General features: G+C 39.6%; 1 protein-coding gene across 1 annotated transcript in view; it reads right to left on the bottom strand.

Annotated features, from left to right (window-relative positions):
* Positions 1-26,434, bottom strand: part of COL5A2 (collagen type V alpha 2 chain) — a 201,123-nt gene that overhangs the window by 48,721 nt on the left and 125,968 nt on the right. Inside the window, exons 9-21 of the mRNA XM_075001919.1 lie at positions 24,202-24,246; positions 22,812-22,865; positions 21,018-21,071; positions 19,498-19,551; positions 15,177-15,230; positions 14,402-14,455; positions 12,042-12,086; positions 10,064-10,117; positions 8,803-8,847; positions 4,880-4,933; positions 1,229-1,327; positions 766-810; positions 566-664 (exon numbers count right to left, since the gene is read on the bottom strand). Of these exons, the coding sequence (XP_074858020.1) occupies positions 566-664; positions 766-810; positions 1,229-1,327; positions 4,880-4,933; positions 8,803-8,847; positions 10,064-10,117; positions 12,042-12,086; positions 14,402-14,455; positions 15,177-15,230; positions 19,498-19,551; positions 21,018-21,071; positions 22,812-22,865; positions 24,202-24,246 (756 nt within the window). The remainder of the gene's footprint in view (positions 1-565; positions 665-765; positions 811-1,228; positions 1,328-4,879; positions 4,934-8,802; positions 8,848-10,063; positions 10,118-12,041; positions 12,087-14,401; positions 14,456-15,176; positions 15,231-19,497; positions 19,552-21,017; positions 21,072-22,811; positions 22,866-24,201; positions 24,247-26,434) is intronic.

Here is a 26,434-nt window from a genome sequence, read left to right as displayed (position 1 = left end):
TCTCTGCTTCTCTGAAGTCAAATACAGGACTGGGGCCTAAGAAAGAAAATGCTGTATTTCAAAATATATGTAAGAAATAAATGAGACCCCGTCTTGGTATATTTACTCCTATTCAGCAGAATACTGATTTCATCTTATTGCTAGGAAATAAAAAAGTGTCATTGATAATCACTACATTAACTTTCCTTAGTTACATAGTTCCTAAGTACAGTAAATTCTTTCTTCTCCAGCATTCAATTATCCAAACCTCTCAAATAACCGTCATTTTAACCATAAGTAAATTTTAATTACATTTTCCATAAGCGCAGTATAGTGAAAGTAAATACAAATAAATACAGCAAATACAAGTATAAATTTACAGCGTACAGTGCTACTGTTGCTGGCAAACAAAGTATTCTGCATACATTTTCTTTGTTTCTTAATATCTAATCTTGTTTTTCTTTCAGTGTTATGCATTGAAAGGTATACCTCTATATTATCCAGAATATTTCAATATCCAGCAACCTTCCAATCCTAGAAAGAGTTTACTGTACCATCATTTTCATGGTGACAAAGAAATTATTACCACTTGGCCTCGGATGCCAGGAGGACCAGTACTGCCTTGAGGTCCTGGAGAACCAGGTGGACCCGCTAAGCCAGGTGGACCAGAAGTACCCGGAGATCCCTACAAGAGACACCAGCATACAAGAGATGCAGAGTGAAATGCCGACATAAAACAAGGACTCCATCACCAAAAATCCTTATACAGTTGATTTGATTACTTACTGTTGGGCCTTTAGCACCATGGGAACCGTCTGTCCCTACAGTTCCCTAAAAACAGCAAACAGATCATTATAACACATTCTAATGAGCTTATCAATGGAGGAATAAAATATATTGTCAGACATATTTTGCCTCCTCATGAGCAGATAATAAAGGCTAGTACGTCAATACTTCATAAGTCACTATCTGACCCAATTCTACAAACACGTGTGCTTAATTTAAAGGATGAAAGCCAATTGCACTGTTCACTTGTTTAAAGAGCCCCAGTTTCTATCAACATGTGTAACGTTTAATTTGCAAGTGTTTTTAATCATCTATCTAAAACGGGAAGACACGCATGCTATCTGTGCTTTCTAAAATTAGTTGTGGGGTGAATTTACTGCTCTCAATAGAAAGGCACCTCTGGATTTGCGTAGACAGTATATGTCAGTCAGCAGAACAGACATCCAAAGTCTGATGAACTTACAGGAAGTCCTTGTGACCCTGCTGGACCTGGTTGCCCTGTTTCACCCCTTTGTCCCTGAGGACCTTCTGGGCCACGTGCACCCGTTGGACCTGCTTCACCCTAATGTTTCACAAGAGAAAATAATCAGTTATGGAATTATTTTTTTAAAAAAGCAGGACATATTGGGAATAGTGCATGGTATGAACAGCAATGGAACCCAAGTTTCCATATCCTTTAATTCTGGGAAAAGGTATTGCACATACAATAACCTAATTCTGCCATAAGTCTGTCTGGATTTATACCATGGAAACTCAAACCACAATCTGACCCACAGTCTATACATATATGAAACACCTTTCCTTTAGAGGCAACCAGTATAATTTATACAAACCACACCACCAATACATTTACTGCATTATGGAATAAACCAACACACACACACACACACACACACACACAAATCCTCATGCCAATACTGGTTGATTTGATAGCTTTGCAGCTGAGATTTGAAGCTTTATGTAAATTAGAATTGATAAGAAGAAACGGTTCTTCCTACAGTATATATTAAGCTCTTGTGCTCACTGCCACAGGATTTTATTGATAAAAACTCAATATTGAAAAAGAATTAAACACAGGAATATAGTAGCCATTGGTTGTGCTTCCTACAGTCAAATGTGGGCAGATGTATTATACAGTAATGACCATTGTCAGAAAAAGGCTGTGAGACTAGATGGACCAGTGAATTATTATGGTTACACGTCACTCTGTCAGGTCCTTAATTTTCTGCCTGTTTGAATTTTGCCTTTTGGAACTGATGTTACACTATAACTGTATCTTCAGGACCAAAGGACAGAGGCTGAGCAGGTACAAATTTGCACAGCTCTACTGAGCTTAGTGCAGCTGTATCAATTTCCACAACCTGAGGACCCAATCCCGAAAGTAGTTCTGCCTTTTAAAAAAATCTCATTGCTTCTTCCCATGTCAGCTCTTTTGAGCATTTATGTAGATGCTTTGTTTTATTTAGCCATTGCTCTCTCTTTCTACCATGCATTAAATGATTGTAAATTACTGTAATATGTTATACAGATGGTCATAATAGCCTTGTTTTCAGAAAATTGTTTTGTGAATGCTGCCAACTGTACAAACAACATACAACATCTGCTGAGCACGGCCATTTCACTAACAGATATGTGTTTACTGTATAATAATTTTCCTACCATTTGCAGGGATTCAGCATACAAACGGGGAGCAGTTTGGTCAGTGGCAGGGGAGGGGGTTGGATAGGCAGACTGCATGACTCTGGCCCTTCTTTAAAGTCCTTGACAGATATGTTTTCATGGCTATAGGCAGACTATGGTACTGTTCTTTGAATGGTTCCAAAGCAAACTCATATGCTGAGCTGGAGGCTCAGACAATTATCCGCTAACCCAGGTCTCTTTTTTCAGGTCAGCCGTCAGAGTAAATGCTGCTCATTCCCACAAAGACTACAATGATCATCTTAAGAAGCATGACAATAACATAAGAAGACAACAGATCCAAAAAGAGAGTTAAAAAAATCTTAAAACAATGAAGAAAAACAGAGAAAAGAAGACACAAGCAAAGAAGAAAGCCAAAAGAAAAGAGAAGGATGAGGTGGAGAAGAAAGAAAGGAAAAGAAACTGAACAGGAAAAGTAACAAGTGAGATGGTAGCAATTGAGTCTGAGCACCGAGTGAATTTCCATTGGAACATGAGATGACCATCCATCAATTTCTATGCATAGGTTGTGAGGGTGATTTCAACACCTCATCTCTGGTGCATCACAGCCTACCAAAAAATTTATTACTATATTAGTTTTCCATAACACAATATTTTAGCCCTTCTTATAAATGTAATTTTGTCACTGTATATATGGAATCAAATACTCGCCATTCTTTGGGACATGTCCCTCCCGACAAAAAGCCCCTCTGTCACCAGCCCCTTATGCCTGAATTTTTTCAGGCATAAGGGCCTGGTAACAGAGGGGGTTTTTGCCAGCAGGGACACATCCACACAGCCTCTTTACTGCCAGCACCCTCCTCTGCTGAGAGCAAGCTATCATGCAGCTATGCTAATGAGCCCTGTGACCATGTTAATAAGCAGCCATTTGCAGTTTTGAAGCTGCTCATTAGCATGGCCCTGCCAGGAGAGCCGCACCATTTAGACCCAACCTAGCTGTTTTATTTCTGTCTGATGCATTATCACCAGCAATTATCTGAAGATTATATTTTTCTCATAGTTATAGCTGCAGAACTCCACTATAAGAAAACACCTCAGCTGTCCTTTTCATCCTTCCTGGCCTTTCACAAAAACTCACAAAGTAGATGGATTAGATGTGCTGGGGTAGGCTGTCAGATAAAAGCAGGATCTCATAGCCCGTCTGAAATAATTGCGACCCAGCTTTGTTTTGCTGCATGCAATTAGTCATGCTAAAGAGCTCTGTGAGTAAGAAAACTAAGACTCTCATTTCCATTTAGGCTGAGCTGTAGGAGTATACAGCCATTCCACCTCTCCCCTGACTCTATCAAGATTTTCCTTTCAGGCCTTAGGAAAATCATTGATCCTTTTCCTCAAGGTACTGTTCTGACATTCCATTGCTGATTGTATGTGTCAGAATTTACCACCAAGCTGCTTCTGTGGCAACACAACAACATTGTATCCCTCAATAAGGCTCTTGGTAAATCTATGAGGTAGTCCTATATTCTAATCTCTCTCCTGAATATTCATTTTGCAAAGTTCATGTGAAAAAACACAGAGAAAAGGAAAAATTGCAATTCTTAGGAATCTTGGGTCACCAAGTCAGAGCTGAATCATGCCCAGCATATTAAAATTTCTACTGTATCTAAATGTCATGTCACCAGCAGATTATAAATGACATGGAAAACAGAAAAAGCACAACTGAAATATAGAAAATACAAGAAAAAATGAGATTTCAAAAAAAAAACTAATCTAAAAGAATCTAAAATAAATATTGATTTTATTGTTATGTTAATGCTGTGATGATAATCCAAATATCTTTCTGTCTTAATGGAGTTAAGACATTTTTAATCTGTTCCCATTCTTGGACCCAAAATCACCATCTATAGAGGTTTAAAGGCTGTTTAGGGTGGGGGGTGGGAAGAAGAGATAAGGCCAACCTTGCATGCATACAAAACTGCTTTACAATCTCTTTCATTTAGATTTTTTGTTATTGTATGGCAGAGTAACCTAGGTGCACTGCCAATTCACTTTAAAACTGCTATTTCCTGCAGCTGTCTCTGTTTCCTAAGGGATGAATCTACAGATCCAACTCCATCAAGTCAGTTGATTTCACAACTTTATGGACTAACATGCTAACCTAATTTAAAAGAGCTCAGGGTAGCTCAAAAGCTTGTATCATTCACCAACAGAAGTCGGTCAAGTAAAAGTTACTGCCTCACCTTCCTCATCTCTTGAAGGGTTGCTTCAGCATGACCAGGGCCACGTGCTGTCAGAGCCTACTACTTCATAACAGCTGTTGTTTCCAACTTCTATCTTCACGTATTGATTATAAGTGAAACACACAGTTACCTAGTGAGGACCTCTTCATTTGTGAAGATGACTTCCACATTTTCAAGGTGGTTCTTTAACTAATCAATAGCATCAAACAGACTAAAAATAAATCAGCTTTTCCTACCTTTACACCAGGAGGGCCCGGAAAACCAGGAGAACCAGCTATACCAAGTGGTCCCTAAAAAGGACAGAAAAAGTACATGTGGCAATATTCCCAAAGACAGTACCACAAAACTTGTAGCCTAAACATTGATGAAAGCCTATGCAAATAAGAGTTCCCTAATTTAAATGCGATGCCCAGTCATAAAATATTCTGCCTCATAAGAAAGATGAAACCAGTTCTATAGTTTAGATGACATAAGTGTTATGAACCAGATACCACTTATAAATGTAATGTTTTCATTAAGGCAATGATACTGAGATTGAGGTTGGCAAGCTGCAAATGGCTGTATAATGGGTCTCCTGCAGCTTTGAAGCACATGACATTAAAACACTGTGTTATTTAATTATTAATTGATCTAAGCTTTTAACCAATCTAGATGCTTTCACTGTGTTATTAACCAACTGTAGCTGACATAATAATTTTTGGTCAGTCATTTTGCTATGGAAAGTTTAAATAGTAAATGAAACAATGACTTGACCTTACTGTGTCTCTTTTAGGAAATGGTGATTGCTAATTTGGCTCCTGAACCACTGAGGTCTGAGTGCCACTGAATTAAGTATTTTTTCACTGACATTGTCAATCTTTAAAAGCTCTTGGTTCATCTGCCAACTTCCAAACAGCAATCAAGATCATTATAATTAACATACTTTGTTTTAGTTTTAATTACAAATATACTGTTTCCACTTTCTTTACGCTCAAGTTGTTAAAAAGTACTAAAAGGAAAAGGTAATCAAAAAGGCTGAGACTACTTATCCACTCATAAACTTTCTGATGGTAAAATCTCTGCATATTGTGCAACAGATGATGTTGTATCAGACAATAATATCAATAGCTAAATTAAACTTAGATTAAATATTCTAATCAAAGATTAAATCTATTTTGCATCACTGCACCTCCATCAGATATTTCAACAAATTTATTTAACCAGTGAAAGTCAGATGTTGTTAAATATCATTTATACAGCACTGTGTCTTAATTATAATCTAACATTAGCAACTGGACTAGAATCAGGATTCAGGATACAGTTTGATCGCAGATTGATTTTGACAGATCTACATGACTTCTTCAACTTCATTTCCAGTCTTACATGTGATATGGCTCAGTTTTCAGCCTGGCACATGGCAGGGATCAGGATTCTACAATTTATTGTTTATTGCCTTCTTCCTCTCTATGTTTTTTATTAAAAACACCCATGACAAATTTTTAGCCTGAATCATGGTACCCATAATCAATCAAATCACAAAACCTTCATGATCAATAACTCCAATAGTCCTGCATACTCTGTATAGAGGGAGAACCCCATTAGAACTCAGATTGTGCAGACTGAGACTTATTTTGCTCTTGACCTGATCTGTTCATGCAAATCCAAATGTTGCCAAAAATATCCTAAATATCTTAGCATGCATCAAAACACTGACAATATCCCCCTCCTGCTTGTGAGAGTTCTGTGTGAAAAATTATTGAAAAATTACTGCATCTGAAAATAAAGGCAAATCCACCAGGGACGTACAAATTCCCGGCATGTCAGCTATAATGGAGAGTCAATGAAGTGGTAGACAAATAATACTTTTTCATTGCTATGGTAATGGATAGGATAAACTGATGTTACATACTCCTCCTTCTGTATTATATAATCTTTGGATAGTAGTATATCGTGGTCGTAAATATTGAGTACAGCTGTGTATTCCGAAATTATTTCCCTTTCTTTGTCTTTGGCTGGATTATTCTATCTTTGGGGAACACGATGTACGCTGAGAAAGAATGGTTTATCTAATGAAGCTTCTACTGACAAACTCAGTAAGAACAACCTGTTCCAAAAACTATTAATTATAAACACACTTCTGCTAACAAACTGCCAGTAAAACTGCTAAAGCACTGCTGTAACTGTTCATTTCATGTATTTATGAGAAAGCTGCATCCCAGTTTATTGGGTCAGGGACACTTGTCTGCCAAATTGCTCTTGTTTCAATGATAATTTTAGCATTAGGACATATTTCTTTGTACTGTCCCAATTCATCATATATTTGAATAGCATTTTCTCCAGAGAGAGCATGTTTAATCATCATTCATCGTCTTATGAGATTGTGAGGCAGTTTACCAGATCTGCTAGCCAACCAGATGTCATGTGCAGTTGATTTGAGCTCATATTGGAAGTTCTTTGGAATATTTATACTTCACCTAGAATTTCAAAGTTGCTTTGAGATTCAATTCTTTTCTGTTTTAGAATTGCATTACAATTCTGAAACGTCTTCTAAATATTTAATTTTTAAAGTATTTTAATAGCTGTCATCACACTTCTCTTTAGTACATACCAGATAACTGGGATGTACATGGCAGCTATAAACACTCTTGGCTTGAGCTTTTATTATAGTCAATTATTGTTTAATGGAGTTTCCAACAATATAGTCTAACTATGTAAAATATGGGCAAATACTGTTTTCTCCTTGCAACATGTTCAGAGTCTCTCCGAGATCCGTTGCTCTCAGCATACCCAGAACACCTAATTCAGTCCTGGAGAACACCTTAACCAGTTCACACAAATCCAAAAATTTGGTCAAACCCAGATTTGTCCCTGAGGTTTCTTTACAACATTTCATAAAGCTATGCCTGATGTTACCACACTCAGTTGTAGGACATCTCCAACACATATAGTCCTGAGTCAGCTTACATACAATTTGTATGAATAGGCAATAACTGACAGATGTTTGTCAAGTGACGTGGAACAAAAAAGAATAAAGTTATTTCAGGCCGAAATCTGGCAAACATTAATAGCATAGCAGAAGAAATGAGTAAACAGTATTATAGACCCTAAAACGGTAAACACTTATGCACGTGCTTAACTTACACATGCGTAATCCCACTGACTTCTAGCTATTCTTCAGTGGGGTACTCCTATGCATTAGGTTAAGCATTTGTGCTTAAGTATTTGTAGGATTTGGACCAGTCACTTGTTAAATACCTTTGTTTTAACTGCCAGGCTGTATTTTCTTTATCTGAAAACTTTTTATAATACCTGTTCTGTATTAAAAAAAAATCAAAAACTACTGTTAAAGTGTGGAGGCCATTTAGAGGTCAGGGCAAATAGATTTAAAAAAAAATGTCAGGGATGGTGCTTGGTCCTGCCGAGGGCAGGGGACTGGACTCATCAGCCTCTTAAGGTCCCTTCCAGTTCTATGAGGTATGTATATCTTCATATTTATGTATTGAAACATTTTATTATTTTAATTTTTGATAAACATCTATATAAATTATGTGAGTATTTTGTAATAGAGTGATCTCTCATGGAGGCAGTTTATGAGCTTGTAATACATTTGTGCATATGTTTCTGCTTCATCTGCTCAACCCCTCTTCTGAAAAAGATCTATGTAACCTTATAACTTGAACATATACTCCTCATGGATTCCGGGTAGCGAATTTACATCATTTTGTAACTAGTGAAATTCACTTCTTCTTACAGAGGATTGTTAGAACTGCCCCAATATCTTTATATGAGAAGAAAAACAGCTATTTATTAATGAGTGTTCGTTATAATACCTATTTCTAAAATGCTTAACCTTTTGGCATCTAGGTTTCATTGTATTAAGGTAGCAGTATATTAGTTTTCTGGGGAAGATGAACAAAGCACCATCCTTCTCCATTACAGAATAACCTCACTTACTTGAGGGGGAGCGAAATCTTCGTGGTTTATTTCCCATAGTAGGGAGCTTCACAGTTGTGATTAATTATTCTGTAGCATCACCAGCAATCATACACAGATATTTAAGATACTTGAGATATTTACCTCCAGTTCCAGGATAACAAATGGCAACAGTTACTCATGCTTCTGGTGAAAGAATGCTGGGCAGCAAAAGATCACAACACTGGGAACAAGGAAGAGAACTTACCACTGGCCCAGGCTTCCCAGGCATACCATGTGAACCACGTGCACCCTAGATATAAAAGTAAACAGGACACGACACATTCACAGGAATTCTCATTAAAGTCTGGACTTAAATTCTAACGATTCCGAAAGGAACAAATGTACAACTGTCTTTAAATTATACCAGTTCCTAAACTATCATAGTAAGGACATAGAAGAGTTTTACAGTGAAATCACATCCCTTTGAAGTTAACTCGATTGTTTTCTAGTGATTTCACTGGGACTAAGAGTTCACCTTTATTACTGTGGGGGAGAGTACATAATGGCTTGTAAATGCCATGAGTACAGTTCTGTAATAAAAATCGAAACAAAATTTAAAACCACAGAAAGGAAGGATTTAGATTTCTTTTCAGAGATGTTCCATATCAGGATATACTTCTGAAAGTTGACTTTTTGTTGAAAAAAAGATCACGTTAGAGAGACCATTTTTTTCTATTTTGAACTAAAAGAACAGTGCTTTCACATTTTGATTTTTAGTTTTTTTTCAGATTAAGCTCAATTCACATCAGAAACATACAATTTCAGATTTTGCAAATTTTTGTGACAATGGCTTTTTCACAGAGATATCACAGACAAAAATGTAATTTCAGGGTCACAAAATTGATGAAAAATGTTCTGAACATATTTATCGGTTTTATAAACTCTGCTCATAATCCCCGCATAATCCCCAAGTTTATTCTTGCAATTTATGTTAATAAAAATGTAGCAATTAACTTATGTAACTTCCAGGTGGTTTTGCTTTTTTAAAATTTAAAGTAAGGCTCCAATCCTGTAAATCTCTACATAGACTTTGCAGTAGCCCTGGACTACAGCAGAACTGCCTGGGGGAAGTGTTCCCTCTAATTTTTCCCATCAGGGGCAGAATACATTTATGTGTACCCAGGCATGTGCAGTTGTGCACCACCCATAGAAACACATGTGCACTCTAATAATCAGCAGGGTGGCACCCAAATCTCTCATGGATGGCCCCCAAACACTCAGCTTACAGGGAACTGCTTGTGATAGGTAAATGTGAGCATGAGTGTGACTAAACTGTCATGGAATCATAGAATTCTAGGGCTGGAAGGAGCCTCAGGAGGTCATCTAGTCCAGCCCCCAATCACTCAGTCCTTAGTAAATATCTGAAAGCTCAAAGCTGAAAAGAAGAAATGTGACAGTAATTTAGATAAGGCAAGTAAATCACAGCAGTAGGGCTAAAACAGTAGTGAAACCTCAAATCCACTTACAGGAACGCCTTGTGGCCCAATTCGCCCTCTTTCTCCCGACATGCCTCGAGGACCCTATGGAGAAAGAACAGAAAAATGCTTCAATAGAATACTCACTGCATGTGGATAATAAGAAGTGAGATACAGAAGTTTGCCTGGTTTTATTTTTTGAGTTTTCTTTACAACATCTTGAAAAAATATAAAAAAATAAATCTTTTCATGCTCCTCCAATTCTAGACCTGACAGCGCAATGCAGTCTGACTGACAAGCCATTCTCCCAAGAGGAATCGCACTGGGAAATTTTGTGCTCCCACTGGTGAAATTTGGATTTCAAAGACAGCCTGCTTTAGGTCGCTATTCTACAAGAGAACACATGAATGAGTCAGAACTACAAGTTAGAGGATCACACCACCATTTTCTTTTTTTTTTTTTTGCAAGTGACTACACTGCTCTATAGTGCCCATATTGTGAAAACAAATGTATGTCCTCGGTCATTCTGACAAGTTTTACCCCATTTGTTGTAGCTGATTCACTGATTAAGATCCATTTCAAGGATATTACATTCTTCACAGCACAGGATAATACATCAAAACCAGATGGTTTCTTATCCTGTTCCACTAGTGCGTGTGCCTATATTCTTACTGCTGGATACTACTAATGTTTACAGTTGAACAGATGCTCTCAATACCAGCTAAGTATAAACATTCTGAGATTGCTGGGGAGTAAAGACTCCTCTCCCCATATGTTTATTCTAGACACTCAGAAATCCTCTGTCTGTAGTTTTCATAGCTAATATTTTTCTAACAGAAATAATTTCAATTATTGACTCAAAGGCTACGTCTACACGTGAAGCCAGCATCGAAATAGCTTATTTCGATGTAGCAACATCGAAATATTTCCATGAATAACATCTACACGTCCTCCAGGGCTGGCAACGTCAATGTTCAACTTCGACGTTGCGCGGCACCACATCGAAATAGGCGCTGCAAGGGTACGTCTACACGCCAAAGTAGCACACATCGAAATAAGGGTGCCAGGCACAGCTGCAGACAGGGTCACAGGGCGGACTCAACAGCCAGCCGCTCCCTTAAAGGGCCCCTCCCAGACACAGTTGCACTAAACAACACAAGATACACAGAGCCGACAACTGGTTGCAGACCCTGTGCCTGCAGCATGGCTCCCCAGCTGCTGCAGCAGCAGCCAGAAGCCCTGGGCTAAGGGCTGCTGCCCACGGTGACCATAGAACCCCACAGGGGCTGGAGACAGAGCATCTCTCAACCCCCCAGCTGATGGCCTCCATGGAGGACCCGGCAATTTCGAGGTTGCGGGACGCGGATCGTCTACACGGTCCCTACTTCGACGTTGAACATCGAAGTAGGGCGCTATTCCGATCCCCTCATGAGGTTAGCGACTTCGACGTCTCACCGCCTAATGTCGAAGTTAACTTCGAAATAGTGCCCGACGCGTGTAGCCGCGACGGGCGCTATTTCGAAGTTAGTGCCACTACTTCGAAGTAGCGTGCACGTGTAGACACAGCTAAAGAGACCTAGGTTGAGGCTTACGTTATATTAAAATATCTTCGTATAAAGAAGGAATCAGGGTGGGCCTGAAGTGTATAACGGGGCTCATCACCTTAAGCCACAATGGAAAAGAGATCATATCACACTCCAATTCAGATTTGTGTTAATTTCCTGATTTACTGCAACTATTGACAAAATACTTACGTGGCCTCAGGGAGTTCTGGGAAATCACAGAACACCCTGGGCCAGGTTCTCTGTTGGTATAAAACTAGCACAGCTCCATTGACTACAGTGGAGTTGTACCCATTTACACAAGCCAAGAATTTAACTCTGAAAGACATGGTTTCTAACCAAACTTAACTCCTAACAGCATTACAGGTTCCTTATAATGAAAAATAAGGGATCAGTGTTTGCAGTCTAACAGCCAAGTATTCAGCAGAACAGAAAATCCAATGGTAAACATTCAAAATGACACTCACAAGAGGGCCTGTTGGACCCATTGGGCCAGTTGGGCCAGCTTCACCCTAGAAATGCACAAAAAAGCATGTTAGAGGAACATGAATCTGCATCTCTCTTCACCACCACTTCAGTTTAATTTGCATATCAATGTGGGGAACTCACTCCCACTGCTTATGGGATCAGCCATGTTTCTGCGTTCTCACAGAAGCAGAATGAGCTCATCCCCGAGATACTGAATCATTCACAATTTTCCAAAGGCAACCAGAGAATGGTACCTTGCAACCATGCTCCCCTGTTTCCAGATATTTCCATGCCTGACTCATCAATTTGGTATATTTATGATCTATTACTGCCTGTGGCTATTTTTACACTTCAGCAATCTTTTGACAGAAGTCACTGTCAGAAGAGACTTCCCAACAAAACTTCTGTCCACAGAGTGTGACCACACACAAAAGCCAACTGGAAGAGCGCTCTGCTCTATAGACAGAGTGGCTGGACTGCCCAGCTGCTCTCTCAACAGAACAGGCACCTGGAAGCACAGCAGACAGAGCTGCCCGTTGTTCTGGGTGCCCTGTCTGTGGAGAGAAGACCCCCCAGAGTATCCATAGAATCATAGAATGCTAGGACTGGAAGGGACCTTGAGAGGTCATCAAGTCCAGCCCCTGCCCTCCTGGCAGGACCAAATACTGTCTAGACCAACCCTGATAGACATTTATCTAACCCGTTCTTAAATATCTCCAGAGAGGGAGACTCCACAACCTCCCTAGGCAATTTATCCCAGCATCCACACAGCATTTTTGTCAGCAGAACCTGTCGACAGGAGCATTATGTCTCCTGGCTGAGAGGCAGAATGCTGCTGGTGAGAGTGTCGAGTTTTATCGACAAACTGTTGACAAAATGCATTTTGTGTGTGGACATTCCATCAGTTTTGTTGACAAAACTGGAGTTTTATTGTCACTATTTGCTGGTGTAACCAAAGCTTATCTGTTTAGCTGCCAGAAAACCAGACTGTGGCTAACTCTTGAATTGGCAAAGAGGGAGTGGGTGAGGAAATGCAAGAAGGACTGACCACACCTCCATTGAGATTGAGCAAAACCTGCTCACATCCTCCTCCCTAAGGCAGGGAGAGCAATCTAATCTACAGAGTGCACATCTGAAATACCAACCAACGCATGTTCCCTATCTACACAGGTGTGCTTCTACAGTTGCTACCAATGGCAGAAGTGAACAGTGGGAAATTCTGCTGAAAATGATTTTATCTAGACCTGCATGATGATTTGTAAAAAGGCCTGATATGTTCAAGGTTTTAATTAATTGATTAATTAATTGATTGATTGATTGATTTTGGAAAGTAACCAAAATCCATTCTTCGATATCCATTTCATCTACAGGTTTTTATTCACAGGTAACAGTTTCAAACCATCTGTAGTTTTCACCTTCTGCAAGCTAAACTGGTTTCAGTAACATTTAAGTGACTAGTATGAATAGGACCAAAAACCCAAGAGAGGAGTCTTGAGTCTTTTCAAAAAGTGCCTTTAACACAACTTATTTCAATCCATGCGAACTGGTTGAACAGTGTGAAAACTGCACTGAAATACATCTTCTTAAAGGCGATCTGCAAAGTGCAAGAAGCAGGCTCGGGCCTCTTTTCCACATAAACAAAACCAGAAAAGTTTCTTTCCTGTTTGTTTTTTTACATGATAATGATCTTAGAAGGGTTCAATTTTAACATTTAATGATGGTAAATTAGAGAGACATGACATACAATAAAGTTAGTACAGGTTTTAGCTGATACAGAAACTGAAGGAAAAATATTTTCATTGGTAATAACTGACATCTTCAGATATCCAAAGTAAGAAAAAGATTGCTATAAACTTATTAGAGCTGGAGTTAAGGATATTTGTTTTAACATATTTGAGATGTGATGTTTACAATTTGTGTTTTGATGGTTACAAAGCTCCAGACTTTTGAATTGCAATGTCTACTGCATGGGTAGGCAATAAGCAGCCTGTGGACCAGACACAGCTCACCAGGGTTAACCCCTGAAAGGCCAACAGAGTTTTATTTGCCTATATCCGATTCCCATGGTTTCCACTGACTGGGAATGGTGATCCACAGCCAATGCAAGCTGCAAGCTGCTGTACCTGTGGGCACACACTTAAATAAAGCACCGCCAGCCAGCCAGGGGCTAACCCTAGCAAAGTGTCTCCAGCTTATATAACATGATTAATCAATGTTCTACCATGGTTTTATTCTTTGGACTTTAGGGTCCTTTTGGATAAAAGACACTACTACATAAACATGAAACATGTTGACAGTCCAAGAGTTAAACACTGCAATTCTTTTGAAACCCAAAGCCAAATTTCACAATGAAGAATACCTTGGATCCAGTTGCTCCAACCTCACCCTTAGGACCTTCAAGTCCTTTGTGTCCCTGTAGAGAAAAACACATTAGTATAAAGAGATACACACAAACAATGGCTTGTAATTTTTATTGTTAAAATAATCTTTTATTAAAATATTGTATCAGGGTGGATCTGAGCAGGGAAGAAGAAGAAAGAATATGCACAAGAAAACAGATGGGGAAACAGTTTTAAAATACTTTTCATATGCAACAGCTGTTTGTGTGAGATACATTTCCTTGGTTTGTTCCCTCTCAGAACAACAATCTTGCAAATATATATATAAAGACTAAAAACAATGAGGTAAAGTAACCCTATTTACTGCTCCCTGTAAGAGTGCTTATTGCTCCCTGGAGTGGAAATCTGGCTGCAAACCTTGGTAATTTATAGCTGTTCTGTTTCATAAATGTGTCCACCCATAGAGTTCCCCTTCTTAGTGCCAGATCTGCCAGCATGATGGGAGAACAGCTAGCCAAAGGTAAATCCCGCTTGAGTTAAGTATTTTCTTACTTTATTTCTTCCCAATGACCTAAGACATTGGAAACAAGAGTGGACAAAACACTAGGGATCTACCTCCACTTACAAGAGGATGGATTAGGTTTTCGGGGAGGTCTTTTCCATCTCTTACTCTCGTGATTTTGCCTGCACGCGTAGGACTAAATAGGTTAAATAGTCTATAAGCATTCAATAGATGGATTGTCAAAACTACAACTGCTGCAAAATATTATCTGTAAGACAGAGGTTAATGCTTACCCTGTGGCCCTTTAGGCCTGGGAGACCTGGAGCACCAGGAAAGCCTCGAGCACCCTATAATAAAAAAAACCCACAAACACAGATAAAGTGACCTAGACTTATACAACTGAATACTCTTCTTGCACAACTAAGTATTTTATTTAATGTTTTTGCAGCTTAGACAGGTAAGGAAACAAGGAGCAAAGTACAAGGGTCTCAGTACATCCACCTAACTGATAAATAGCTAAAAGACCTTCACCTTTGGGATACAGCATTGCAAGACACACAGAATGTTACAATGAGGCCAGGTGAGTTTGCATGTCCCTTTTATGGGCATCATAACATCCTACCAAAATTTAGAGGTCTTCTAAATAAAGAGCATTAAAGGTTTCCCATTGATTTTAATAGGGTTGGATCAAGCCCCACATCCATAACAGAAGTAATACAATCAAAATAAACAGCAGAGGTAATTAGTTCATTTTAGGAGAAAGAGGCCTGAGTAATTCCTAGTATGACAGGGATGTAAGCCAGTGACAGTATATTATGTTTCTGTGTTGTCATATTGTTCACGTGTTTGAAACTTAGAGGACCTTCTGATCTTGAGCCTCAGTTGAAAAAAAAATAATAAGGTAAGCCTATGCCCAACTAATTAAACATCACATTACTCACATGCTAAAGTTTTGGCACCGCGGTCTGTTTTGAGTAAGAGATAAGTATATATTGACCTGGGAATGTGGCTGGTCCCTTTGGGGACTGGAAGAATCTCTGTGGATCTAGTGAAATTAGTTTACATAATCTCTCCCCTGAGTAGGAGAGGTACTAGTTTTGGGCAAAGGAGCTCCTGGAGAGTCTATGGGATTTGCTTGTGTAACTTCTAGCTAGCCAGAAGGGCTAGCAGAGGAAGTTTTGTGGATGTCTTGGTTTGCTCATTGAGGAGGAAATGCCTGTCGGGGCTGTAAGTGGACCAGTTTTAAGCATTTTGCCAAGAAACCCCCCTAATATAACAAGTGACAATAACTCTTTCATGACATTTCTCTTTAAATCTACGGTCTTTTCATTTTGAGCAATTTTGTGCTCATGAAATCTAGCATTCCTGCAACAATTTTGTGAAGTATATTGTGCACATTGAAAATACAGGCTGAATCTCTCTAATCTAGAGCTCTGGCATATTTTGTAATCCCGCATGATTTTAGTTAGCTGGATGACCACTGATCAGGGTGTGGCCAAGTTACCCATGGTCCCATGAAGTTTGTTTACAGCCTCCAGTTCAGGCTTTCAGTGTCCTGTGCTGTTATTTAGCTGTAAATTACCCCCACACATCTTCTAACAGCCCAGTAATCAGTGGAAGTGTTAGTCAATATTTTCAGGGGCTGGCCCCTTAGAGGACAGTGAATATTTCTGGGACTGACCCCCACATGCCTAGGCTCACAACTGATTGAACCATGTCAACAGGTTACTCAACTGGCCCCTGCCAGCTGAGTTTTTCGGGGGCTGGCCCCAGAGGGGCAACACACGTTGGTGGGCTGGCCCCTGGCAACTGATATTATTGGGGGCTGGCCCCTCAGAGTCCACATGCGCCAGTACTCTCCCTTCCCAAAGCATGTGGCTCAGTAGAGCCACTGTCCCAGCAGTGATTGGTTGGTTTGTTTTCACTGGGGGAAAAATAGTTGAGTGACCTGTTGACATGGCACAGTCACTTGTGTGCTCCCAGAGCTCATTGGGGTGCTTCACCTTCTGAGCCCACCTGTTTGGTGTATTTTTCCCTGGGATTCCCTATTTTTCCTTCTTTGCTTGAGAATAATATGATGTGTTTTCGTGTTGCATTGAGCCAGTTTGTTCTACTTGGGCATCATTTGGGTCAGCTTCTGAAGCCCACCTGTTTGGTGTGTTTTCATTGTCGAAAAAGTAGTTGAGTGGCCTGTTGATATGGTACAGTTAGTTAAAGTCACTGTTCTTTAAAAAGGGACAGAATGAAGAACAGTGCCAGCAATGGATGCTGAGAAACAGGTTGGGGGAGGGGGAGCATAATACAGATGAATCAAACTATTTCTTTCAGCGGGGAAAGAGACTTTAGAAAAATGGCCATTTGTCGACTTTAATAAATTCATCTTTATTTCATAGTGTTTATTTCACAGTTTATTTCACAGTCTCAGCTATGTAGATGGAATAAATTATTTTGAAATGTGTGTCCAGCTTGCGTAAGATTTTTGCAAATGGGAACCCCCCACCACTGACAACACTGTGTAATTGCAGATGCACCTCAAACTCAAAAGTTCAGGATGGTATTAAGACTTTCAATGTTCACATGGAAAATGCAATACAGTCTCCTTTCTCCCTGTCACTACTGCCTGCTGTTGGACATAAATGCAGCATGGAGGAGAAGTCAGCCTTATCAGCAGATTTTATACATGGAACAAAAACAAAAATAGTTTTAAACAGGAGTAGCTTTAAACTGGCGTGCAACTGCATGGCTAATAAGCCACATATGTGCGCTATGCACCCAGTTTTCTCATGCCCTAGACATTGAATTGTTATTTAAACCACTGCAGAGTGGTGATCATGGATGGTATAGTTATCCTCAAGGAAGATGCAGAGAAGCTAGTGAGAATGGTGCAGGTGTTAAATGAAGAAGGAAAGCGGGACGGACTGATTATGAACTTCCATAAAACTAGGACAATGGTATTTGGAGATAAGGAACTAGGAAGGAAAATCAGTGTTGATGGGATCAAACTAGAGAATGTAAGGAAGTTCACATACCTGGGGAGCAACATGATGTATGATCTTCATTTCAAGAAGGAAATAGGGACTAGAATAGTGAAAGCAAAAGCAAGTTTGAAGACAATGGACAAGATCTGGAAAAGCAAAGCGATTAGCTTAGGAAAGAAGCTGAGCATCTTGAAAATGTATGTCTTCGGCAGCATGTTGTATGGATGTGAGACATGAGTGATAAGAAAAGATGTAAAGAGAAAGATTTTGGCAGTCGAGGAGTTGTATAGAAAGATCCTGAGACAAGTATGGATGCAGAAGGTCATCAATAAGGAATTATATAGGAAGATACAGCCAAAGGAGAACCTACTGCAGAAGGTTATACAACGGAAGCTATAGACATGTGGGTACATCTGCAGAATGAATGATGAGTGAAAAGTCAAGACCCTGGTATTTAGCATAATGGACAGCTTGAATAGAAGAGGCAGACCCCACAGAGAACAGAGTAGATTGGTGCGGATCTGGTCTACAAAAGCTAAGCAGGTCTGCACTGGACACAGAAAGATGGAAGGAAATAGTGAGGGAGGCATCAGACACCAATGGGCGCTGAGCCCATGTTGTTGATGATGATGATGAAGAGTGGTGATTTTTCTGATCTGGTACCAGTTTATCCATTCACTTTGCACTGGTATAAATGACAACAAAAGATGTTGGGAAATAGTGAATCATGCTCAATGGATTGTATTCATCAATGGTGTAGTGAATTTTGCCATACAGCAGTAGACAAAGATATTATAGGCTATATCTGATGATATTTTGCATGAATTACATCATCCTTGTATAAGCATCCTCGCATAGCTGTTACACATTTATATTTTTTACATACAGTTTTAAAGTTGTCTAAGGGTATGCATACACAGCAGTGCTATTTCAAAATAAGTTATTCCTGGAAGAGATTTTCCAAAATAGCTTATTTTGAAACAATGCTGCTACACCTAAAATGCATTTTGAAATAGCCATTGGCTATTTCGAAATAGAGTGTCTATACACAATAAAGCCTCTTTTGAAACAGAGCCATTGGACACACTATGGCTAATTTCAAAATAGGATCTAGTTGCTGTCTACATATACCCAATTTCAAATGCCTATTTCAAATATCTATTTTGAAATAGGTGCAATTCCTCATGGAATGAAACCTACCAATTTTAAAACATACAAACCCCTATTTCAAAAATTATTCGAAATAGCTGGTGTAGCATTGTGTAGACTCTAGCAAATTTGTTTAAAAATAATAGCTGTTATTTTGAAATAACTTTGCTGTGTAGACATACCCTAAGGTGATGACTTTATATAAGAACATATGTCTATAAGCAGGTACACTGGCCTCTCTATTAGATCTGTTCTCCTGTGAAGTCTTTTAGAGGCATTGTGGGCCTGTAAAAGGACCCTTGGAGACAACACAAGAGAGTGTCAGATAAAATATAACATTGTATTACTTCACTAAAGGAAACTGACTACAAGTGTATTGAAATAGCAAATGCCACCACTTTGCAACACTTAACTAAAAATAAAAAAAATATTTATTGATGCCACAAACAGTATGACTGTTAAACTGTATAAATTATTATGGTCTTACTGGAGATCCTGGGAATCCAATTTCGCCTGTTTGTCCTGGTCTTCCAGACTCGCCCTAAAAAACAAAACAAGGGAAGATATAGGAAAGTCAGAAATACGTTACCATGTTATTGTCCCGTCCAACCTTCACATCGTCATTCAACAAATCACTTGCCTCAGTTTTCTCTGCAGTAACATTAATTAACCACACTCATGTCCTATATGTTTTTAATAGTGCTGATTACAGTAATAAATGTGATTTCTCTATTTATTAATATAAAGAAATTCCCATGAAATCTCTGGAGGATTGGGTTTAAAGTGGATCTAAAGTGTATTTCAGTGCCACTAGATGGCACTGCAGAACTGTTTTACTTTGGGTTAGTAAGGATATAATCTTTTGTTATGATAATTTAACTTTGTTCGTGATCTAAAAATTGTGTGTGGTAATCTTAAGGTAGCTTGGTATCTTTCCTTGTTTCTGTCCAGAAGTCTGAATAATTATGCATAATTCAATGAAAACATTTTCTGTGCAATAAGGTGAAAGAAATCTGGCACAAATTGAGGAAGTCAGCTTTAAGGAGGATTGTTTACAGTTAGCCACAGCTATCAACCAAGCAATCTTTTATTGTACAAATTAGTTACAAAGCATCCAGGGCTCTAGATTTAAAGAAGCAAAAGAGGATTCAGGAAAAGGAAATTCTAGACACAGGTGGGATGACATAACATATTATAAAGGAAACTAATGGACCTCTTGGAGGGTAGGAAATGGAGCAACATAGGCTCTATTGGCTTCTGAGGATTAAGAGCTGAAGATCCCTAGTGCTAAAAATAGTAGTTCTGTTAGAATTAGTATTAGAATTGTTAGCATAATAAGGGAGTTCATTACATCTTCACAAAATATGATGTATTTCCATAATGTTAACTGACTTGTAATTTTTACCACTTGGTAAAATTCTATTTAAGGTGCAACCGTGCTGCTTTTACAAATGCACTCCTAGACGATCCTTCCCTAGTAGCATGGGGTAACAAATTAGTGCAGAGGAATAAGTTTTTATTATCATGGCTGGGTTTACACAGACATGTCCTGCCAGCAGCTTCATGTTAATGAGCAGTCTCGCAAATTGCAAATTAATGCTTATTAGCATATTGCCACAGCTCTTCAGCATAGCTGCGTGAGATCTCACTGTGGGCAGAGGGTGCTGCCATCAGTAAACAGGCCATGTAGGTGTGCCTCTGTCGTCAAATACCACCTTAGGAAGACGTTCAATTTAGGCTTGTGGGAGAAGAAGTGCCTTGCATAGCTCAACACCATGAGGTTCCATGAGGTTTTTCTGGTTTTTTTTCCAGAGTATGTTATTGACAAGACAAAATTCTCATCATTGTTAACAGGAAGTTAGTAGGTATGACACTGGAGATAACTAGTGAAAAGGAAATGGATAGAAATCATCAGAATACACATTGGCACTGACAAACAATGGCACATGAGAAACCTACATGTGTTATTGAAAGTAAAACAAAATACAAATCAGAACAAAATCATACATCTTCACCAGGTTTGCCTTGAGGTCCTTCAGGGCCCCGAGAACCAGCTGGCCCCTAAGAAGTAAACACACATGCATTAATTAACCCACAAAACAGTACCCCCAGAAAATAAATATATTTCATTCTGAAAAGGTGTTTTATAGAGGCAACATACAATAGTGAAGATTATTTTAATTTCAGCACCATCACAGGTTTTATCCTTATTCATCTTTTTTGTTCATGCCCCAGGAGAGAGTAACTAGGTTTTGAATAATATATGGGATGAATTCTATGAGGGCAAAAGTGTACTTTAGTTATTCCAGAGAGTTAATTGGGATCATGAGTAGGGGCCTTTATAAGATATTACACACTGCAGTCACTAATAGCAATAGCAATAATAATAATAATAATAATAGCGGGCACCCAGGCTAGTGATTACAGCAGGGTTCTTCAAATCTGTGTTCTGGTCCTAACTCTACCAATGACTTACTGTGTGAGCTTGGGACCATTATTCTAACCCTTCTTTGTTTAAATCACCCCATCAGCAATGCAGGGATACTAAGGCTTACTCACCTTCAAGTATTTTCAGATCAGTGGCTGAAAGGTGCTAATCATTAGAGTCATAGAACCAAAGTGTTAGAAGGGCCTGCAAGGGTTATCTAGTCTTACCCTCTTTGAAGACGTAAGGTTTGTTTTAAAATCATTGAAGACTGTTGGCTATGCAGCTTTTTTTTTTCAAAGCCTCCACTGAAGGTGCTTCCATGACTGGCCCAGGCAATTTGTTTCTTTTTCCTAACATTCTTAGTTCAGAAAATTCTTCCTGGAATTTAATCAAAATCTGCCATTCTATAATTTGAACCCCTTGTCTTCTGTGACAAGAAACAATTTGTCTCTGTCTTTTTAGGGCAGCCTTGCAAGTGTTTGAAGACCACTATCAAGTCTCCCCCAATCTCCTATTTTTGAAACTAAACATACCCAATTCCTTCAGCCTTTGATCCTTACATGGCTTGCATCCCATCCCTTTGATCATCTTTTCTCTTGCCTCTGGATCCTTGCTAATTTCTGTATATCCTTTCTAGGCAGCAATGATGAAGGTTGCACGCAGTATTCCAGCCGAAGCCTAACCAATACCAGATAGAGTAGTACTATCATTTCCTGTGCCTCTGTTGATATGTTTTTGGTTTTTGGCAACTGCATTGCACTGCTGATTCCTACTGAGGTTGTGATCCACCACCATTCCCAGCTTCTTCTCAGCAGTGCGGCTGCCAAGCCAATTATCCCCCATTCTGTATATGTGCTTTTGTTTTTCCTTCCCTAAAGATAGCACCTTACCTTGGCCTTTGTTGAATTTCATTTTGTGATCAGTAGCCTAGTTCTCCAATTTATCAATATCCCTTTGAACTTTAGCTCTGCCCTGCAAATTTGTTGCAGCCCCTCCTAGCTTTGTGTCATCTGCAAATCTGGTCAGTATGTTCTTTCGTCCTTCATCCGGGTGATTAATAAAGATGTTAAATAACCGCTGACCCAGAATAGATCCCTGCAGAGCCTCACTTGAGATCTTCCTCCGATCTGAGATCAGAACGTTATTATTAAAATAGGACAACCTTTGCAATTGAGAGCATTTGTCATTGAAAGCAATTGAAGCCCAGTGAGCCAGTAGAAAAATATCACCCCTAATCCTGACCCCTGTCAAAAGGTGTCACTTGGGTATATGTGGCATGAGAAGAGCCTATGGTATAGTGAGAATTTAGAAAAGCCTCTGCTGTCACAGTTTGTAATTTTACACTGGAAAGATGCACATATATTTAACCTTACCATTGGTCCTGGATCCCCAGCTTCACCTGGCGGGCCAGTGGGGCCAACACCACCCTAAAATTTCCCCAAGAAAGGACAAATATAGAGTAGATTAGAGTCAAAAGTTAAGGTCTGGAAAAACTGGTACAAATACAGACACAAATTAGCAACCCAGATCAGAATAATGACTGTTCTTTAGACGGTTCAGATCCAGATTCGTCTGACCCAGTGACTCCTGCCACTCTAATGGGATGAATGTATACTCTCGATCCTAAAGCTCCCCAGTCTTGGGCAAAGTTCTGAGCCACATGCACATTTTGTTGCTCAGCACATCTTTGGCCCAGCTGAAGCCAACTCAGTGCTGAAACTTGAGCCAGAGTAAGTTAATAGCCCACGTTTTCTATTAAAGAGTGCCATAAATAAAACGTGTGTTGAATGAAAAGATCGTTTATGGCCTTGATAGACAATTGATCTCTTTGGTTTAACGTGACTGTGTTCATTACTGCAATTACGTGAGCACCAAGATTCCTGGCTCTTTCAGTGCAGAAGATAATTCTGAGCAACTCACTCTTTACTTTAAACAGATTTCTCCTTTGCACATCAAATATCAGGATAAACACTTCTCCACAACAGTCTAACAACAGACAGCCACAAACCAGTAGGACTACCAGAGGAGTAAGATACTATTCAAAATTCATAGAGTGGCAGAATCTGGCCACTAAATTTGCAACAAACCCATTTCATGGATAACTAGAATCAATTTAAAAATCAGGAATTAAATTCTAACTTAAGCAAAACCTGTACATGCATCTGAGATCTTGAGCACCCAAATGCCTGTGATGTAAGATTGAAACATGACAATGAAATGAAAGAGGTTATGTTATTATTTTCTGGGTACAGTGCTGAGTGGTAACGTGTGTAAATTATGTAGTGCTGCCGAATTCCTTGTAAAACTTAGGGATGGGTGAAGATGCTGCAGGCTACTTGTTTTATAAACATGCACATAATTTGAGAATTTTTAAAGAAAGACGCATTACTGGAATTATGCTATCTCTGAAAGGCAATAACTAGCAAAAGTCATCCCTGTAAGCAGCTGACTAAAAGACAACCATGAGCAACATAGGTGTAACTTCAAAATAAGATAGATTTTTGCCAAAAGAACAGAAGACCAGTTAATAAGTTTTGAGGATGGACTTTTTTCTGTGATCCACTACCTCTTTCTGGCTTCCAATCAGGAAAACAGTTAACCATATGCTTAAGCACATCCCTAACTAGCAAAAGATTTACACTTTTGAAGAGAGATACTGTCTAGAAATATGGCCTACATGAAATATTTAGACACAATGAACTCTGCTTGGTCTTATTCCTTTTGTGTACATCTGTGTTAAATACCACAGAACAAGTCACTTACTTGTTGTCCTTGTGGACCCGGAGGACCTCTTGGACCCACTGGACCCTATTATAAACACAAGGTCTTGTTAAGCAAACTTAAAGCAAATCAAATCATCTCACCATGTAGAACACACAAAAGGGCAAGTCTGAAGGTGATCTCCAGGCTAACACTTGGATGGGTGAAGCCCCTGGAAGCATCATGAGCTGACAGTGGGTTGTTAGGTGCAGAAGGGTGTCAAAGAGGGAAGGTCAAGGAGTTGAAGAAGAATAAAAAAATGGAGAGATATGTAATTCAGAAAGGCTTGAAAACCCTGGGCTGCTGTCTCCCTGTAGCATCACTAAATGTATAAAAACTCTCCTTCTAGTTATGCCACAAGCTTGGAAGGGTGTGAGGCCCATGTTCCTCTGAGACTTTGAGGCCTTTGTCACTGTACAACAGAAATGTAACAATCAGAAGCAAACTTGCTAAGTACAATATAGGTAAATCACATGTTTAAATAATTCTAAACCCAGACTCAAATCTCTGCCTCATTATTCAAACTAGCACAAATGTGGTTTTGTATCAGGTTGTTCTCCCTGCGCTAGGTGGATCAAAGGTTAAACCCAGCCCTGGGAGAGGCTTGAGGCTGTGGAGCTAGCAGCTGAGGCAATTAGCCACCAATTAGGGCCCATCTGGGGCTGTATAAATAGGGGCTCTAGCTGTGAAGCAGGGAAGACCTGGCTGCTGGGGAAGCTACAGAGATTTCCTGAGACAGAGCAGTGCTGGGTAAAGGCAGGCAGGGCCTGACCCCACTTCCAGGATGCCTGAAACAAGCCCTGAAGGGACTAGGACTGCCAGGAGGCAGCCAGGGTAGGAGAAGGCAACAGGTCTGCACCCCCTTGTCATAGATGAGTGGCCATTTCAGATTGAGATTTACCCCTGAGATAAAGGTGCTTGATGATGACTGGCAGTGGGTTACTGAGGCAAGGCAGATAGAGATCCCTGGGAACAGACAACTACAGAGTTTGAGGCACTGCCACAGAGTGGTATCCCAATGGAAGGGCACAGTGGTGTGGTAGGGACATGGGCCCTGATAAAAGGTAATAGCGAATGAGACACTGCTAGCAAAAAGTGTTCTGGAGGCTGAACTGAGCTAATTCCCACAGAACCAGCAGGATGCACCATGGTGGTGAATCACACCCTGATTACAGGGACAAGTGCTGTACTGTTTATCCTGCTACACAAAATGTATGGGAGAGGGCCTTGAGTAGCATTCTGAGTTTGTGAAACCTTAACAAGTATTTTAGAGGATTGAATTTCACAATACATTTTTTCAGACTTTAATGAAGTTTTCTTCTGTTATAAAAAGGGAAGTTTAAGAAAAATAATTTGTATTGAAATCTGAACTCTGAGAAAAATAATAGTTTTGTTTGAAAGCTATCCTGTTTCTAGGAATACTAAGGAAATAAAAGAGAATACTATAAGAGAGCAGAATTTGCATTTTGACATAATCACAAAGTATGCACATCCTACAAGCTTCATGGTCTGTCTTAAACACAGAACCCATAGTTTTCAAGTGGGTTCAACATTACATCTCCCAGGAGAAGAGAAAAGAAGGAAACAGTAACCGAACAATAAATATTACTATAATGATAGGAACAAACAAATGAACCACTTGGGGTACTGGGTGAGAACCAAATGTTGGATTGAAAAGAAAAGAAAAAGGAAGCTACAAAAGTTCTAAGATCTTTTCAAAATCCCAATAAAGCCAATATTAAGGCTCCAATTAATCCTCATTGACTTTGAATCAGACAATAGGTGAAGCAGCATTTAAAAATAAAAAGGGCAGTTGAAATAGGGTTGAAATTGTAAAGAGTTTAGGCTAGAAGGGGAAAAAGCAAAAGTGAAAGTGGGCAGGTTCAGTGTGCTGGTATTTACCAGTTTGCAGGTGGCCAATGTTAGATTTTAATATCATTGCTCCTTCTGCTCGCCCCCTGTTGATGGCCCTGGGTCTGGCAGCTCTGCTGACAATGGGGAGAATCAAAGGGGCAGCTGTCCCAGGGTCTGGCAATTTAAAATGCAGCAGCAGCAGCCAGAAGCTCTGGACCCTTCAAATTGTTGCCAGAGCCCCAGAGCTCTTTGCTTTCATGGCCACAGCCCTGGGGCTCCTGGCTTCCACAGTGGTGGCTAGAGAGTCTACACCCCACTCCCACCTCAGGCCCTGCCCCGTGAAGGACACCAGAAAGTCCTCAAGTTCACTTTCACCCCTAGA

Source organism: Carettochelys insculpta, chromosome 8, assembly GCF_033958435.1.
Source record: "Carettochelys insculpta isolate YL-2023 chromosome 8, ASM3395843v1, whole genome shotgun sequence".
In the NCBI taxonomy this organism is placed as follows: Eukaryota; Metazoa; Chordata; order Testudines; family Carettochelyidae; genus Carettochelys; species Carettochelys insculpta.
This window is presented reverse-complemented; position numbering and strand designations above follow the sequence as displayed.